At 35.5% G+C, this 15446-nt stretch overlaps 3 protein-coding genes across 3 annotated transcripts; 1 reads left to right on the forward strand and 2 right to left on the reverse strand.

Annotated features, from left to right (window-relative positions):
* Window positions 1-2396: 2396 nt before the first annotated feature.
* Window positions 2397-4217, reverse strand: LOC133288689 (uncharacterized). The gene has a single exon (XM_061486503.1). It carries the CDS (start codon window positions 4215-4217, stop codon window positions 2397-2399), a length of 1821 nt encoding a protein of 606 aa, XP_061342487.1.
* Window positions 4218-9883: 5666 nt separating this feature from the next.
* On the reverse strand, window positions 9884-11392 carry LOC133288692 (CASP-like protein 1C3). Its single transcript, XM_061486506.1, has 3 exons — window positions 11238-11392; window positions 11060-11162; window positions 9884-10117 (listed from the first exon to the last, which is right to left on the reverse strand). The coding sequence occupies exons 1-3, from the start codon at window positions 11390-11392 to the stop codon at window positions 9884-9886; spliced, it is 492 nt and encodes a 163-aa protein (XP_061342490.1).
* Window positions 11393-12411: 1019 nt separating this feature from the next.
* Window positions 12412-14220, forward strand: LOC133288687 (riboflavin synthase). The gene is made up of 2 exons (XM_061486501.1): window positions 12412-13352; window positions 13869-14220. The coding sequence occupies exon 1, from the start codon at window positions 12517-12519 to the stop codon at window positions 13336-13338; it is 822 nt and encodes a 273-aa protein (XP_061342485.1). The 5' UTR covers window positions 12412-12516; the 3' UTR covers window positions 13339-13352; window positions 13869-14220.
* Window positions 14221-15446: the final 1226 nt, after the last annotated feature.

A 15446-nucleotide genomic window follows, 5' to 3' on the forward strand; every position in this document is an offset into this window, starting at 1 on the left:
ACATTTTCTCAAAATCTGATCTGCACATTTTTTAAATAAATGAGGTTCATCCCAAAAATAAAATTGCACATCATGGAGAAATTTCTTTCTCTTATGTGTGTTCAAATCATCAGGCAGCACTCCTGCAGCCAAGTAATTGGCAAAATCAGCATACCAAGGGGTGCTTGAGGCACTCATGGCTAACAAAGATTCATCAGGGAACATGTCCCTGATTGGTACAGAATCTTGTTCTGTTTCATTGGACCTAAGCCTAGACAAGTGGTCAGCTATTTGATTTTGGGTGCCACTTGGTCTTTTACTATTTTTACTTGGAATTGTTGTAGGAGTAACATCCACCTAATGAGCCTTGGCTTACTGTCTTCTTCTCCATTAAGTATTTAATTGCTGAATGGTCTGTGTGTACTATTACCTCAACCCCAAACAAATAGCTCCTGAATTTTTCAAATGCAAATATCACTGCAAGGAGCTCTTTTCGGTCACAGTATAATTTAATTGGGCACCTGCAAGACCTTGCTTGCATAATAGATGGAATGAAAAATCTTATCCTTCCTCTGCCCTAGCACAGCACCTAGGGCCCACTACTAGCATCAGTCATCACCTCAAAAGGCAGGGACCAATCTGGTGCCACAATTATGGGAGCTGAAACCAGTTTGGTTTTTAGCTCTTCAAATCACCTCAAAATTAAAGGGTTTGTTAGCCTCCAGTAGACTACTTAAGGGCTTAGCCACCTTAGAGAAATCCTTTATAAATCTTCTACAAAACCCAGCATGGCCTAAAAAGCTTCTTATGACTATACCCTCTTGCACCATAAAATGACATTTTTCCCAATTCAAAACCAAATTAGTCTCCTCACATCTCTGTAAAACTCTAGACAAATTCAGCAAGCAATTTTCAAATGAATCTCCAAATACAGAGAAGTCATCCATGAAGACTTCTACATACTCATCAATCATGTCATTAAAAATGGCAGTCATGCACCTTTGAAAGGTGGCAGGGGCATTACAAAGCCCAAAAGACATTCTCCTAAATGCAAATGTGCCATATGGACATGTGAATGTTGTTTTATGCTGGTCTTCTGGAGCTAAGGGTATCTGGTTATAACCAGAATACCCATCAAGGAAGCAAAAATATTCTTGGCCAGCAAGCTTGTCAAGCATTTGATCTATGAAAGGTAAGGGAAAATGGTCTTTTTTAGTGGCTGCATTTAATTTCCTAAAGTCTTGACAAATCCTCCAACCGGTTATGGTTCTAGTTGGAATAAGCTCATTTTTTTCATTAAGCACGACTGTGATACCTCCCTTTTTAGGGACACAGTGCAAAGGACTTACCCAACTACTATCACAAATGGGATATATCACACCAGCATCCAACCATTTAATCACTTCCTTTTTTACAACTTCTTTCATGGTTGGATTGAGCCTTCTTTGAGGCTCAATAGAACTGGCATTTTCATCAACTAGCCTTATCCTATGCATACAAAAAGAAGGGCTAATACCTCTAATGTCAGCCATGGTCCAGCCAATGGCTTTCTTGTGATTTTTAAGCACACTTAGGAGCTGATTCTCCTCATTATTTTTGAGGGCAGCAGCTACAATTACAGGGAGGGTATTATCTCTTCCTAGAAAAGCATATTTAAGGTGAGTTGGGAGTTCTTTCAACTCCACTTCAGGTGGTTCCACAATGGAAGGTTTAAGAGGTTTGGTGACTCTCTCATGAAGTCCTAGGGACTCAAAATGTTTGTCACCAAAGAACTTAGTAGGATAAGACTTCAATGCACATGCATGATCATGATTAGATGCAATATTTTCATAAAATTCAAAAATGGCAGAATCACATGCATAGTCATTTATTTCCAAATTTTCGTGTAAATGGGCAGCAACTAAAGTATCAATTACAGATATAGCAGAACAATCATCAACATCATCATCTACATATTTCATGGCTTTAAAAACACTAAAGGTCATAGTGTCATCATTTACCCTCATTGTTAACTCTCCTTTTTTCACATCTATCATTGCACCCCCTGTAGCTAAAAATGGTCTTCCTACTATAATAGGAATATTTTCATCAACTTCACAATCAAGGATAATGAAGTCAGCTGGAAAAATAAATTTTTCCACTTTTACTAAAATATTTTCCACTTTTCCTTCAGGGTATACAATAGACCTATCAGCTAATTGGAGAGTTAATGTTGTGGCAGATTTTATTCCTAATTGCTTAAAAATGGAAGCAGGCATCAAATTGATGCTAGAGCCTAAATCACATAAAGCTCTACCAGTATACCTATCTCCTATAACACAAGGAATAGTAAAAGAACCTGGATCCTCCATTTTAGGAGGTACTTTTGTAGAGACAATGCTGCTGCATTCTTTGGTAAGTGCCACTGTTTCGAACTCCTATATTCTCCTCTTTCTTGATAGGATGTCCTTCATGAATTTGATGTAGCTTGGCATGTGTTGAAGGGCCTCCACAAATGGAATGTTGATCTGGAGTTGTTTGAGGATGTCTAAGAACCTTTTAAAGTGCTGCTCCTGGTTTTGTTTTTGTAGCCTCTGTGGAAATGGAATCTGCCTTGCCCTTGATCTTGGTGAAGTGCCTTCATTTTGCTGCATAGTTTTGGCTGGCTCCTTTGATTTAGGTGCTGATTTTTCTGTTTTTCCCAAATCACCTTGCTCCTTGTTGTTTTCTGAGTCTTGCACTTCAATTACATTAGGCTCTTCCTCTTCTTCAATTGGTTGAACATTTTTTTCTGCCAACTTCCTCAAGGTAGAAGGCCTAATAACATGCTCTGGTTGTTCAACCTCTCTTCCATTTCTCAAATGGAGAGCCTTACAAGATTCCTTTCCCTCTCTCCTTGGTGCTTCAGTATCACTAGGAAGAGTTCCCACCGGTCTATTGCTAAGAGAGGAAGCAATCTGCCCCATTTGTGTCTCTAAGCTTTTTAAGATTGCTCCATGACTTTGAAGCATGGCCTCATGATTTTGCAGCATCCGGTTTGACCACTGATCATTAGGAAGAGGCTGAGTTTCTGCATTAGATTGCCCTTGCTGATCTTGAGGCATTTGTGAGTTGAAACCGGGTGGAAATGGGACTTTTGGCTGATAAGGTTGCTGCCCTCCTTGGAAGGGTTGATTCTGATTTCTATTTCCAACATTTTGATGGTAATTTTGGCCCTGATTCTGGCCAAAATTCCCACTTTGTTGCTGCCATCTGCCTTGGTTATAATTTCCTCTATTATTGTAGTTTTTGTTGTAGTCACCAACATAAAAGGCTGAAGAGGGGTTGCTTGGGCATTCTTCGAAAAAATGAGCTCCATAACAAAGGGAGCAGATTGGTGTTGTTTGAGCCACTTGAGCAGGTGGTTGATGTTTGGTCTCAGCCATTTGCTTGACTAAAACCTTGAAAGTGTTATGCATTGCTGCCATCTCAGCTGCCATGGATGTTATTTCAGTCACTTCATAAAGTCCAGTTGCCTTCTTTGGAGCTTCATCTCTTTGTTCAGGCCATTGGCAGCTGTTTTGGCTTATCCTCTCAAGTGTCTCAAAAGCTTCTGGATACCTTTTCAATAAAAACATTCCATTGGCAGTGGCATCCAAGTGAGTTTTGCCTTGGTGACTCAATCCTCTGTAGAAAATCTGAATGGTAGCCCACTTAGGAAGACCATGGGTGGGACACTTTTTAATCAGCCCCTTAAATCTAGTCCAGCTCTCATGGATTGACTCATCAACATACTGTCTGAACCCTGTTATGTCATCCCTCAAATCACACACCTTTGTGGGTGGGAAAAACCGCATAAGGAAGGCTTCTCCAAGCTCCTTCCATGTGGTGATGGACTGTGCAGGCAAATCTTCTACCCATTCTTCTGCTGCCCCAACTAAAGAGAAGGGAAACAACCTCATTCTCATGGCATCTGTGGACACCCCATGAACAGCAAATGTATCGGAAATTTTCATAAATTTCGTAATATGCTTATGGGGATCTTCCTTGGGTAATCCATGGTATTGAGTCATGGATTGCAGCAGCTGTATCATCCCTGGTTTGAGATCAAAGTTCCCCTCCACTCCAGGCTGGACAATACCAGGAACTACTCCATCAAGTGATGGAATAGCATATTCAGCAATGGGAAGCTCTTCATCCACCATAACTAGAGCATGGTTGCCATTCCCATTGCCATTGGCGTTTTCTCCATTAACAGATCCTTGGTTCGACTCTGCCATCTTCAATAGGTTGTAATACTGCTTGTTGCTGTAATCTAAATTGAATTCTGCAGAAATCTCACAAGAACTTGGAATTGGAGTTAGTAGGTAACAAGACAAAAATGTAAAAAGGAAAAAGATTCAATAAAAAAAAATAAAAAATCAAGAAGTCTAAAACAGAATCACAAAAAGAAAATAAAATCAAACACCGTTCCCCGGCAACGGCGCCATTTTGTTGGGTAGTATTTTTCTCAAAAGAAGAGTTATCGTTCTCAGGGAACGGGTTGTTTAGTTTTCCTTTTTAATTCCTATTTCTAATTTCTTGAAATTAAGTGATCAATCTTTTAAAACTAAGAAAAGACTAAATCAAACAAGGTATTTATCAGATTTGTATTAAACAAAATTTAACAGAGAGATATCTAATCACAAATGTATCAATTATAAGGTTATGGAATTCTTTGAATCATGGATGAAGGAGAAATTTCGCATTCCTGCATTTTATAACTGCTACGACACTTTAGTATCAGAATTCGAATTACTATGGCTATTTTATCTGAAACTTCCCAGTTCCAGATTTTAATCTTTAGAAGGATCTTTTCCCAAAGTCTTCTAAATCTTCAAAAATTGTATCAAAGACCTCCTTGGGTTATCCCTAACCTCAAGGGTTCAATTAACAAGGGACATAACCTGATTTCCCAATCATAGCTATGCTAAAATTATTCAAGACCCATTCCCATGGTGTTCTTGAACTTAAAATCAAAATCTTGTTAATCAAATGAAACCTAAGCAAGCCATCACAGTATTCAGAAAAATAAAAGATCACCCAATCATCGTGAATCCCAGAAAGGAAAAGATCAGAAACCCATATTCAAAAATATTGCAAATCTAAAAGTAAAGAAACATGCATCACAAACATTCATGAAAGAAAACTCAAAGTAAAGTTACAAACCGGTTCTTCAAGAGTCAAAGTTCCTAAACTAGAGCTAGGAAGAAAAAGATCAGAAATGTGAAAACAGGAGCTCGTATGCAGATCCGTGGTTCCTTTCCTTGAAGTTGCGTTGTCAATGCACTTCGAGATCAAGAATTGAAGAACATGCATCAGCTTTCAAGACAAACACTCAGATTCGAAGAGAGAAAATGCAAAATTCTAAAACGTAAAACTGAAACTAAAAGTACGGTATATGATCCTAAAAAAATGACTCAGACTCCTATTTAACTAAAAATTATAAAGCTGCCTCCAAATGCACTGTTGTCCATTCATCTCTATGTCCATCCAATGGTTCAGATTTGATCTTGATTTCAAAGAGTTGATCTTGCGTCCCAAACTGCAGTAAAAGTAATAAAAGAGAGTAGTAAATCATCAGTTTATCTCTTTCTCTTTTTTTTTTTTACCTTTGGGCTGATTGGCACTCATTTGACCCATTACCATGCACTAATATCCATCCTTCAACTCAAATATTGTAAAAATAAAGCCATTAAAATAAACATAATATATAGCTAACAATAATTCCTACATGTTCTTTGGCCAGTAGGATTTTGACACACATGGCATGATTATATATTGCATTGCACTGCTTTTGGAACTTATATTATTATATGCTTTTGAACTTATATTGCACATGTAAGTGAGCTTGGGATGGAGAGATCCTTGAGGACCCTTGTTTTACAGAGATTTCTTTTTAGAGATCTCACTCTACGTTTGGCGCACATTTTCAGGTTCAAGTACCTCGGGGGTTAAGACCTTGGGCGGTAGGAGGCCAGAGCTGAGCTGATTAGTACATGCTTGATGATTTAGTTACCTTTTATGATTATGTTTGATTCTTCTGCTATGACTATTGTATTGAGACTTGATGAGTATGTTGTTTATTTGGTGAACATGAGAGTTATCCATGCCACATTGATTATGTTTGTTTATTTAGACTCGTGGTGTATAATGAATCAGGATTATGTCCGGACTATGTGTTGTGGTTACGTGACTAGATACACATTTATACATGAGGTATTTCAGTTAGTTATTTATTGTAATTTACATACAGGCAATGTTTTGAAAAATGATTAAGTAATCAACTTGGTTAATAATAATAACGTCATAATTGAAAAGAAAAAGTTAGCTTCTGCATTTAATTGAGATGCGCTTAATACTCTAATATGATAACAATACGAGTATACACGGGGTGTTACATAATGTTGGACAAGTTTCTCTTGTACCAAAGACACTCTAAAGGGTAATCGATTACCATTGCTTGGATAATCGATTATCAACATGTTAAAAGATTGTATTTCGCCCCAAAATAATTTTCTCTTGATTTAAATCAGTTTCAAATACTTTTAATCATTTGATAAACATTTAAAAATAGATTTTCATGCTAGGAATGAATTTAAATGTCAAACGATGATTTAATGCATGTATTTGCAAAAAAATGCTTTGAGCTTTGTTCACTTAAGAAATCAATTTCGCTTTTAAATAATCCTAAGTCGTAGGATATATTACTTTGAGTTATTTGGATTTAGAGTCTTCTCTTGAAGCTTGAATCTTGATCTTCTTCTTTTGATTATTGCATGTTGAAGCTTTCTTTCCATGCTTGTTTGTTATCACCAAAATCCTTAAACCTTCATATTTTTTACATTGAATGCATTGGTTCCACATATAAGTAATTTACATATCTCAAAAAGATATTGTTTTGAATTAAAAAATTAAAAAATCATAGTAAAAAAGATTATTATAACCTTAACATAATTTATAATTACAAAAATATATTAATTTTTGCCCAAAACGATATCATTTTGTTTGAGCTCAATATAGATAATTTATTTATATGGACAAAAAAACAAAGACTTATTTTATATTTTTAATTCTAGTGACCGAACCAGTAACGCACTAAATCAATGACTTGTTAACTCAATGCTTCGAAAAAATCAATAACCAATTCAAATTTGATAACAGGGTCGAAAGAATTAACATAAATAAAAAATTAACTGGAAATAAGAAATATACCCATATGCTTTAATATAAATTTAAAAAAGTACGAGAGCTCATAACATTTAAAAATTTCTAAATCAACACTTAGGAAAATCTTTAAAAGAAAAAAAAAGTAACATTATTTTAAATTATTTTTTTATTGCACGAGTTAACATGATTTTTACTTATGAATTTATTAAAAATTATGTATATAATTTTCAAGATCTTACCGAATATCTAACTAGTAAATATTTTCAGCTCATAAAATCTACAGTTTCGCTTCTGTATGCAATACACGTGTTAAAATCTAAGTAATGTCAAACATTTTCATTTCAACAATTGGGACTGAGGTAAAAAAATTTAAATATTTTTTTAATAAGTATTTACGAAAATATAGTTATTTTAAATAGAGGTGTTCATCAACCGATTCAAATTGCGGTGACCGAACCGAAAAACCGATAACCGAAAAAATCGATAACCGAAAAAATCGAAAACTGAAAAATTGAAAACAAAAAAAAAATCACAAATTTTGATTGGATTGGATCGATTTTTGAATTGGTTGATGAAAATCGATCCAATCAAAACCGATCCAATATAATAATTTCCCTCTACCTACTTGTGCTTTTCTCCAATCATAGCCCAAAAATTTCTAAACCTAAAACCCATTAACCCATCAACTAAACACAAGAAAAAACTTAGTCACATCTCATCAACAAGATGAATTCATCTTTGTAGAGCTCCGTATTTCATTGCCAAAAAAAAATCATATTATCGTTTTTGTATTTCAATTTTTTTTTTACAAAGCCAATATATAGATATTATTTTCACAATAATCATGCAACACATTTTAGGATTTTTAAAAAACCGAAAATCGATCCAATTCAAACCGAAAAAAATTGGATTGGATTGAATTGGATTTGAAAAAAAATTAAAATCGAATGGATAATTACATAATCAAACCGAAAGGATTGGATCAGATGATTTTTGCTTTTAAAACTGATCCAATCCAGACCGCGAACACCCCTAATTTTAAATGTAAAAACAAATTTATAGCATTCAAACACGTTCTACAAAATGCATTACCGGTTGGAGAGAGACACTCCTCATAGGGGCGTGTTTGATAAGAGAGACACTCCTCAGAAAGGGCGTGACTCTTCGGGTGCTGACACGTGGCACAAAAATCAACAATTTGACTATAAAACTTTGAAAGTCCATAACTTTTGACTCAAATGTCTGAATTAGGTAATTTTTTTGATTTCACACAACTTTATGACACCTCATTTGGCATATTTTGTCTTTCACAAAAAAGTTTAAATTTACAACAATAATACTATAAGAACATTTAAACCCAAATTAATAAAGAGAAAACCATTGTCATGATTAGAAACATTCCCAGTAAAGATCCTTATGATTATGGTACCATTGTTGCAAATTAAAATTATATTTATGGGAGAAGAAACTTCAACTTAAATAACATCGTTCACACTCACAGATATAAAATATGCAAAACAGAGCACAATGAAGCATTTTTTGAATTTTTTTTTGACTGAAGTCTCCTCTAGGACTTGCCAACACGTTCGTCTCAAAAAGTTATGCGGAATAAACAACAAAAAATCTGATTCAGGCACCCGAAGCCAAAGTTATGGCCTTCCGAAGTTTTACGATAAAATATCCAAAATTTTGAAATTTTTTCACCAAATCCCCTTTGATGAGATCTCATTGCATAGACCTCGAAAAGTTGTGTGAAATAAAAAAAATTACCTAATTTGGACAAGCGAATCAAAAGTTATAAACTACCAAAACGTTGACTTTTGTGCCACGTGTTAACACCTGGTGAGTTACGCCCCTTGTGGGGGCGTGTCTCTCTCCTAAAACCTTGAAAGCCCATCACTTTTGACTCGTGTGTTCGAATTAGGTAATTTTTTTTTTTGCGAATTCAAACTTTTTCAATAAGTAACACGATGATACCATAATGATAAGGATCTTTATTAGGAATGTTGCTAATCATGAGAGTGGTTTTCTCTTTATTAATATGAGTTTAAACGTTCTTATAGTATCATTGTTGTAAATTTGAACTTTTTTTGTAAGAGACAAAATATGCCAAATGTGGTGTTATTGCATATATCTAGCAAAATTGTCTAGAATCAATTTTTTTTAACTAATTCGGACATCCGAGTTGAAAGTTATAGACTTCCAAAGTTTTACAGTCAAACTGTTGACTTTTTGTGCTACGTGTTAGCACTTGGTGAGTCACGCTCCTTGTGGGAAGTGTTTGTCTCATCAAACACGCTTCTGTAGGGAGTGTCTCTCTCTAACCGGTCACTTCCTCAGTAGGGCATGTTTGAGTGTTATAGATTTGTATTTACATTTAAAATGACTATGTTTTCGTAAATATTTATTAAAAAAACAATATTTAAATTTTTTTACCCTTTATCACAAACATCTTTATATTTTACTTATTCAGATCTTCCAAAAAAATTTCCTAGATTTACACAATATTATGCACACATAATAATTCATTTCTTCATAATACATACAATGATGAGAATTAAAAATTGCAATGATTAAACAAAAAAGAAATTTCCGAAATCCCAGTACCCAATGGACGAAAATATCGGAAGAAAGAAGAAAGAAGAAAGAAACTGTTAATTCAACGACTTATAGTTCTAGTCTCTGGATGACTATGAACTCTACACCCAATAGGAACATGCTGGTCTGGAAAAGCTGCTCAAGTTTTTCTCAAGAGGAGAGGATCTAGAACAGTGTGAATAGAATGCAAGAGAAGAATCATGTATATAATAACTGCTCCGAAACCAGCCACTAAAGCTCCCAGCATTTGATTGCAAAATTTGGGGACTGAATCACAAATTGGTAACCAAACTGCAGCGGTGTTTCCTTTCTTCGCCACTTGAGCTATTGCCAAAGCTGCAGAGATGCTTGAGATGAGTAACATGGTGAATACCTGCTCATAAAATTAACCCATTAATTAATGTATCTCCTGCATACATAGTCTAATTCAATAGTAAGTTTAGTTATGTATCATATAAAATGTCAGCTCAAAGTTCAACAGTATTGGTCACATGGGGTGGGATTTCCTTTCTTCAATGTCAAAAGAGATGGAGTATTTAGTAATTAACATGATTCAAGATTTTTCTTAGTATAGTGTGCCATCTTTTTATAGTTTCCTGCGAGGTCTTCATAATTTGATTTTTGTGGACAATGCCATTTTCTTTTTATATTATATATCGTTTCATGGATTACTTAATTAGTCTGATTCAATCGGGTGGGGTTATATGGATGGGAAAATTTTTCTTATTAAATTTTAACATAGTTGCGTTTTTCAAATTCGAAATCACTGATTAAGTTAGAACAACTCTTATCGGTTGACCTACGTGTTTGATGGGGACAATACAATCTTTCTGTGTGAATGCTGTAGCCTTTTAAAGTTCAAAAATAATACAAAATAACAAGAAAATTCTTTTTTATTTTAGATAATTTTCAAGTCACATGTTTGTTTGATTTTTTTTTTGTTCTTTCATGTTTATACCTCCACCATAGTACCGTTCAGAGCTTGATAGCAAGATGAAGATATTGATTTACTGCTGCCATGATTAACCAATGATGGCAACAACGATTTCGTTCTTTTTTCTACGCGCATCGCACGGATAATTCACTAGTTATTTATATAAAAAAATAAAAAATAAAAACAATACTTATAACTAAAGTTTTGTATGCATTTTGAGGAGGAGATTATTAATTATATGACTGAAATATCAGAAACAATATCCAAGCATATAGGTTCGTATAAATTTGAAGGGGGTGATTGCTACTCTAACCCCTCCTTTTTCCATCACTGCATAGTGGCATGTAGAGCAACTCAATGAGGATGTTTCAGGGTATTTACCAGATCCATGGCGACGACTAGTCGCCAGAGCAAGCTTTCTTCAGGAAGAAGGAGGACAAAAAATCCATAGACGGTGACAACAGAGTTAGCAACCACAAAGTACCTAGTAAGAAATGTTTGGTCAGTTCACAAATGAAGGAAACAATAAGATTAATTACAAACATTGGAAGACACTTACTTGAAGGCAGGGGAGTCAGTGTATTTTGCTTCAAAGGATAATGTTAAAAAGCTAGTTCTCTCATGGCTAGTAACCATGACAATGACTGCAGAAAGGGTTGCCCCGAAGGCCAAGAACCTTAACAGAATGTGGCAGAATCTTCTAATCTTGGCCATGGATTTCACCCCTCAAAAGAAAATGAGGCACAATGAATCATGGGTTGAAGGGAAGGTTAAATTTAATAGATAGAATATTAGAATTTTCAGGTTGTTGAGGTAGATAATAAGGGTAATGGGACCAGGGTTAGGATGTTAGGAAGGAAAATAAGGGATAGTGCACTGAATTTCTCACATCTTTGTGTTTTGTTAGGTGAAATTCTAATCTGTTTCATTCCACCGTCCAGTGAATTTATGTCTAGTTTTGCTGCTTTGTCCCTCATTCTGTGTAGTGTATGTAAGCAATTCTGTTTTTATCTTAATAATCTACGCTCATGTTTAAACAGACAAGTTAGATTAGTTGCATGTCCTTTTCAGTTTCATTTTATTCTTGCAAGAAATTTACAAAGGTACTCGGGAAAAAATGGTGCAAAATTTCCCACCTAGGCGCAAGCTACATTATTTAAAAGTTCAGCCTATGTCATTCAAAAGGACTCTTTTAGTGACTTACACAGAATATGATTAGTCATACTCTGTATAATTTTGAAAAGTTCCTTTTTTTCTTCACTTTATACGTTAGCGAGAGAGAAAAAAAAAAGTAACTTTTTAGATTCACTCAAAGTATAATCGGTCATACTTTATATAAATCATCTAAAAATACACACTTGTATCGTTTTAAATGATAGTCCTTCTCCCCTTATTTTAATTGTCTTCTTTTGGGTCTTTTGCTTTCCTTTCAATTGGGTCAGCAACCAACAAAGGTTAGGCCGCTTCCAGCGCTTGCTGCTTCACGAGACATGATTTAAAATGATTGATTGTGTGAGGGTGGTTATGTTTTTGTAGTTAAGTAGTTGGACCAAAAGAAAAATATGATTTTATCCAAAAAGAAAAAAGAAAAATATGATTTTGTAGTTTATAATTTTTTATTTTCCCAACTTTCATTTATTTAATGCAGATAAACAAAAAAAATTTACACACCAGAATCCACTCACAATAAAACACTACCACATAAAAAAGGATGTATCCGCATTTGAATAAGATTAACAAACAATCTAATCTAATAGAGCATTAACTATTGCAATTAGCTTTTGCTAGTTGCTACAGTAACCACTCTTGTGCAACCCAAACAGTGAAACACAACGAAAATGGCTGTTTCATCATCTTTAACCTTAACATCCAGAACCCCAAGAATCGCTGCAACGCATAGTAGTTTCCGCGATTCCCAAATCACCCATCTCAGATTCAACTTCATTACCAGACCTTCCCCTCTACGCGCCTTCATTCCCCTCACGCGCCAACCCACACAGCACCGCCGCAACAACGCCACCGTGCAATGCCTCTTCACCGGCATCGTCGAAGAAATGGGCACAATCAAGCAACTGGGTGTCGCCTCTCACGGCGGTTTCGACATGAAGATCGAGGCGAAGACCGTTTTAGACGGCGTCAACCTCGGTGACAGCATCGCCGTCAACGGCACGTGCCTGACGGTGACGGAGTTCGACGTCAAAGTTTCCGACTTTACGGTGGGGCTGTCACCGGAGACGCTGAGGAAGACTTCTCTGGTGGAATTGGAACCTGGGTCGGTGGTGAATCTGGAAAGGGCGGTGACACCAACGAGCCGAATGGGTGGGCATTTCGTGCAGGGTCACGTGGATGGCACGGGGGTGATCATATCCATGGTTCCAGAAGTTGATTCATTGTGGGTGAAGGTGAAGGCTGAGAAGGATTTGCTCAAGTATATTGTGCCTAAAGGGTTTATAGCTGTGGATGGGACTAGTTTGACTGTGGGGGATGTGTTTGATGATGAAGGGTGTTTCAATTTCATGTTAGTGGCTTACACTCAGCAGAAGATCGTGATTCCTTTGAAGAAGGTTGGGCAAAAAGTGAATCTTGAGGTGGATATTGTTGGCAAGTATGTTGAGAGGCTTCTCAGTAGTGGTTTTGTTGACTCCATTAGAAGTTCTTAATGATGCCCTCTAAGGTAACTTAACTAATCATTGAATAGAATGGTTATGCTGCTTGAGTTATTATTGACTTTGATTGGAGGATCTCTAAGTGCAGCTTGAATATTATATGGTTATGAGCAACATCAATTAGATTAAAAGATACTTCTTGTTCTATTGGAGATTATAGTAATGTGTGATCTCCGGGACTACTTTGAGCTTGAAGAAACTGATTGCTTCAATACCTTGGTATTGTAAGGCACATAATTGTTGTTGCTTTTGCCATGGTCTTTGCATTTGATATCATTGGACACTTGGTGGATTATCTCACTTTACTCTTTTTAAAGATGAAAATTCGGACGCAATTGTGGACTTTTTGTATTGATTGTCGATTATGAACTGCTGAGATATGTGCAAGTTATTTTTTGGTGCAGCTTCAACTTCTATAGTTATCATGTTCTTATATAGTTATTTTTCCAGTTATGATGGTAAGAGCTTTTGTCTTTTAGGCTAACATAAAATTGGATGCTGTGTAAATTTTGTCGTAATTGTAGGATTGAGGCAGGCATTCGGTTCATCTACCACCGACCCCAATTAACTTGGGTTAAAGGTGCTGTTGATGTTGGTGTTAATGTTGTGGGATTGAGGCAGGGAGTGTATAAAGGCTCGAGTCTCTTGAAATCTAGTGTGTTCCTGTGCATATATCTTCATGTGTAATAAATTCTGTAATCTGTAGACTGGTTGTTCCAAGAATGAGCATGATGATTGTAACTCATACAAGTCTGACTGACTACTAAAGAGTGAAAATTTGTTGAGTGACTTACAAGTTACAATAGCCATTAGCAACTTTAATTGGTGGATCTCAGGTACAGCAAAACAATAAACATCTTGAATTGATATGTGATTGTGAATATTGATTATGCATAATCTCTGTGCCTTAAATTATCTAAAACTATGAATTAGAGAGCCTCGTACTGCTCTAGATGTTACTGCTCTAGATGTTACTGCTCTAAAACTGCAAGAAGAACCCTCAGAGTTGGGTGATCAAACTTATCGTGGATGATGAGATGGCACCTTGTTCTTTTATTTGAACCCTTCCCCTGTAATAGGTTCAGATCACATTTGTTTTGAGATGTTTTGAGTTTTACAATAGGTCCCTCACCAACACTTTGTTGAAGCTTTACACGTTAGCTGAACATTGGATAGGCCCCTGGACCATTTGAGTCATGGTGATCCATTCTTGAATGTAATGATGGAGCTATAAAATTTTCAGGGATGAAATTAAAATGTATATTCTTTAAATTTAATTATTTGTATGATCAAAAAATATATTGTACTCGCAATTAAATATTTTTTTGAATTTCAAAGGGGCAATCACTAATAATGTTCAAATTTATTGGAGACTATAATATAAATTTTTTTTCCTAACAGCTGAAACCATTTTTTACTTGATATCAAAATTTATATGAAATAGTATTTTACAAAATTTAAATTTTTTTGCCGGTGATTGTCCCTTCCGCCTCGATCCACCACTGTTTGAATGTGATGATGTTTCTCGTAAGGACTATATGAAATACCATGTGGTTGGGAAAGAACATTGAACGGCATTCGATCGTCTACTGTTTTCTTTTTTAAAAAATAACTGTAGAATATCCTTAGTAAAAAAAAATTGTCTGAATTCTTGTAAAATGTAAATGATTAAAGTGGCAAAACACGTGTAGACATACGATGGATTATTGCTTAACATATAGTTATTTTTTTAACTGCAGATGTCTTTTTCCCATTGAAACTGAAACAGATGCACTGCATACTGAAAAAATAATAATAATAAGTTTTCGGGGCTGTTGGGCGGTTGAAAATTTATAACATTATACTATATACTCAAGAGGTCATCAAATCTAATTCGGATTTGTGACAGGCCTTAAAATAGTCCACACTTGAAATAAATAATGTTGCTGCTTACTTGTCGTGTCATTTTGATAGCAACATAATGAAATTAAACGTCTTTCATAAATGTATCTAAGGTGATACATTCAAAGACACCCACAAAACGAAAACCTAGCAATAGCCAGACTACAAATGAAGAACCAAAACTTCCCAATACAAGGGCAATATGCAAAAGACATAGCCAT

Source organism: Gastrolobium bilobum, unplaced genomic scaffold, assembly GCF_033153095.1.
Source record: "Gastrolobium bilobum isolate Gb01-03AN ecotype WA unplaced genomic scaffold, APGP_CSIRO_Gbil_v1 utg98917, whole genome shotgun sequence".
Classification (NCBI taxonomy): domain Eukaryota; kingdom Viridiplantae; phylum Streptophyta; class Magnoliopsida; order Fabales; family Fabaceae; genus Gastrolobium; species Gastrolobium bilobum.

What these genes read in the sequence shown, in the direction of transcription:
- LOC133288689 (XM_061486503.1), bottom strand. Translation starts at nt 4,217, where the DNA reads ATGGCAGAGTCGAACCAAGGATCTGTTAATGGAGAAAACGCCAATGGC.
- LOC133288692 (XM_061486506.1), bottom strand. Translation starts at nt 11,392, where the DNA reads ATGGCCAAGATTAGAAGATTCTGCCACATTCTGTTAAGGTTCTTGGCC. An exon ending in ACTGACTCCCCTGCCTTCAA is followed by an intron (nt 11,163 to 11,237) that starts GTAAGTGTCTTC and finishes ATTTCTTACTAG; the next exon opens with GTACTTTGTGGTTGCTAACT. An exon ending in TAGTCGTCGCCATGGATCTG is followed by an intron (nt 10,118 to 11,059) that starts GTAAATACCCTG and finishes TTTTATGAGCAG; the next exon opens with GTATTCACCATGTTACTCAT.
- LOC133288687 (XM_061486501.1), top strand. Translation starts at nt 12,517, where the DNA reads ATGGCTGTTTCATCATCTTTAACCTTAACATCCAGAACCCCAAGAATC.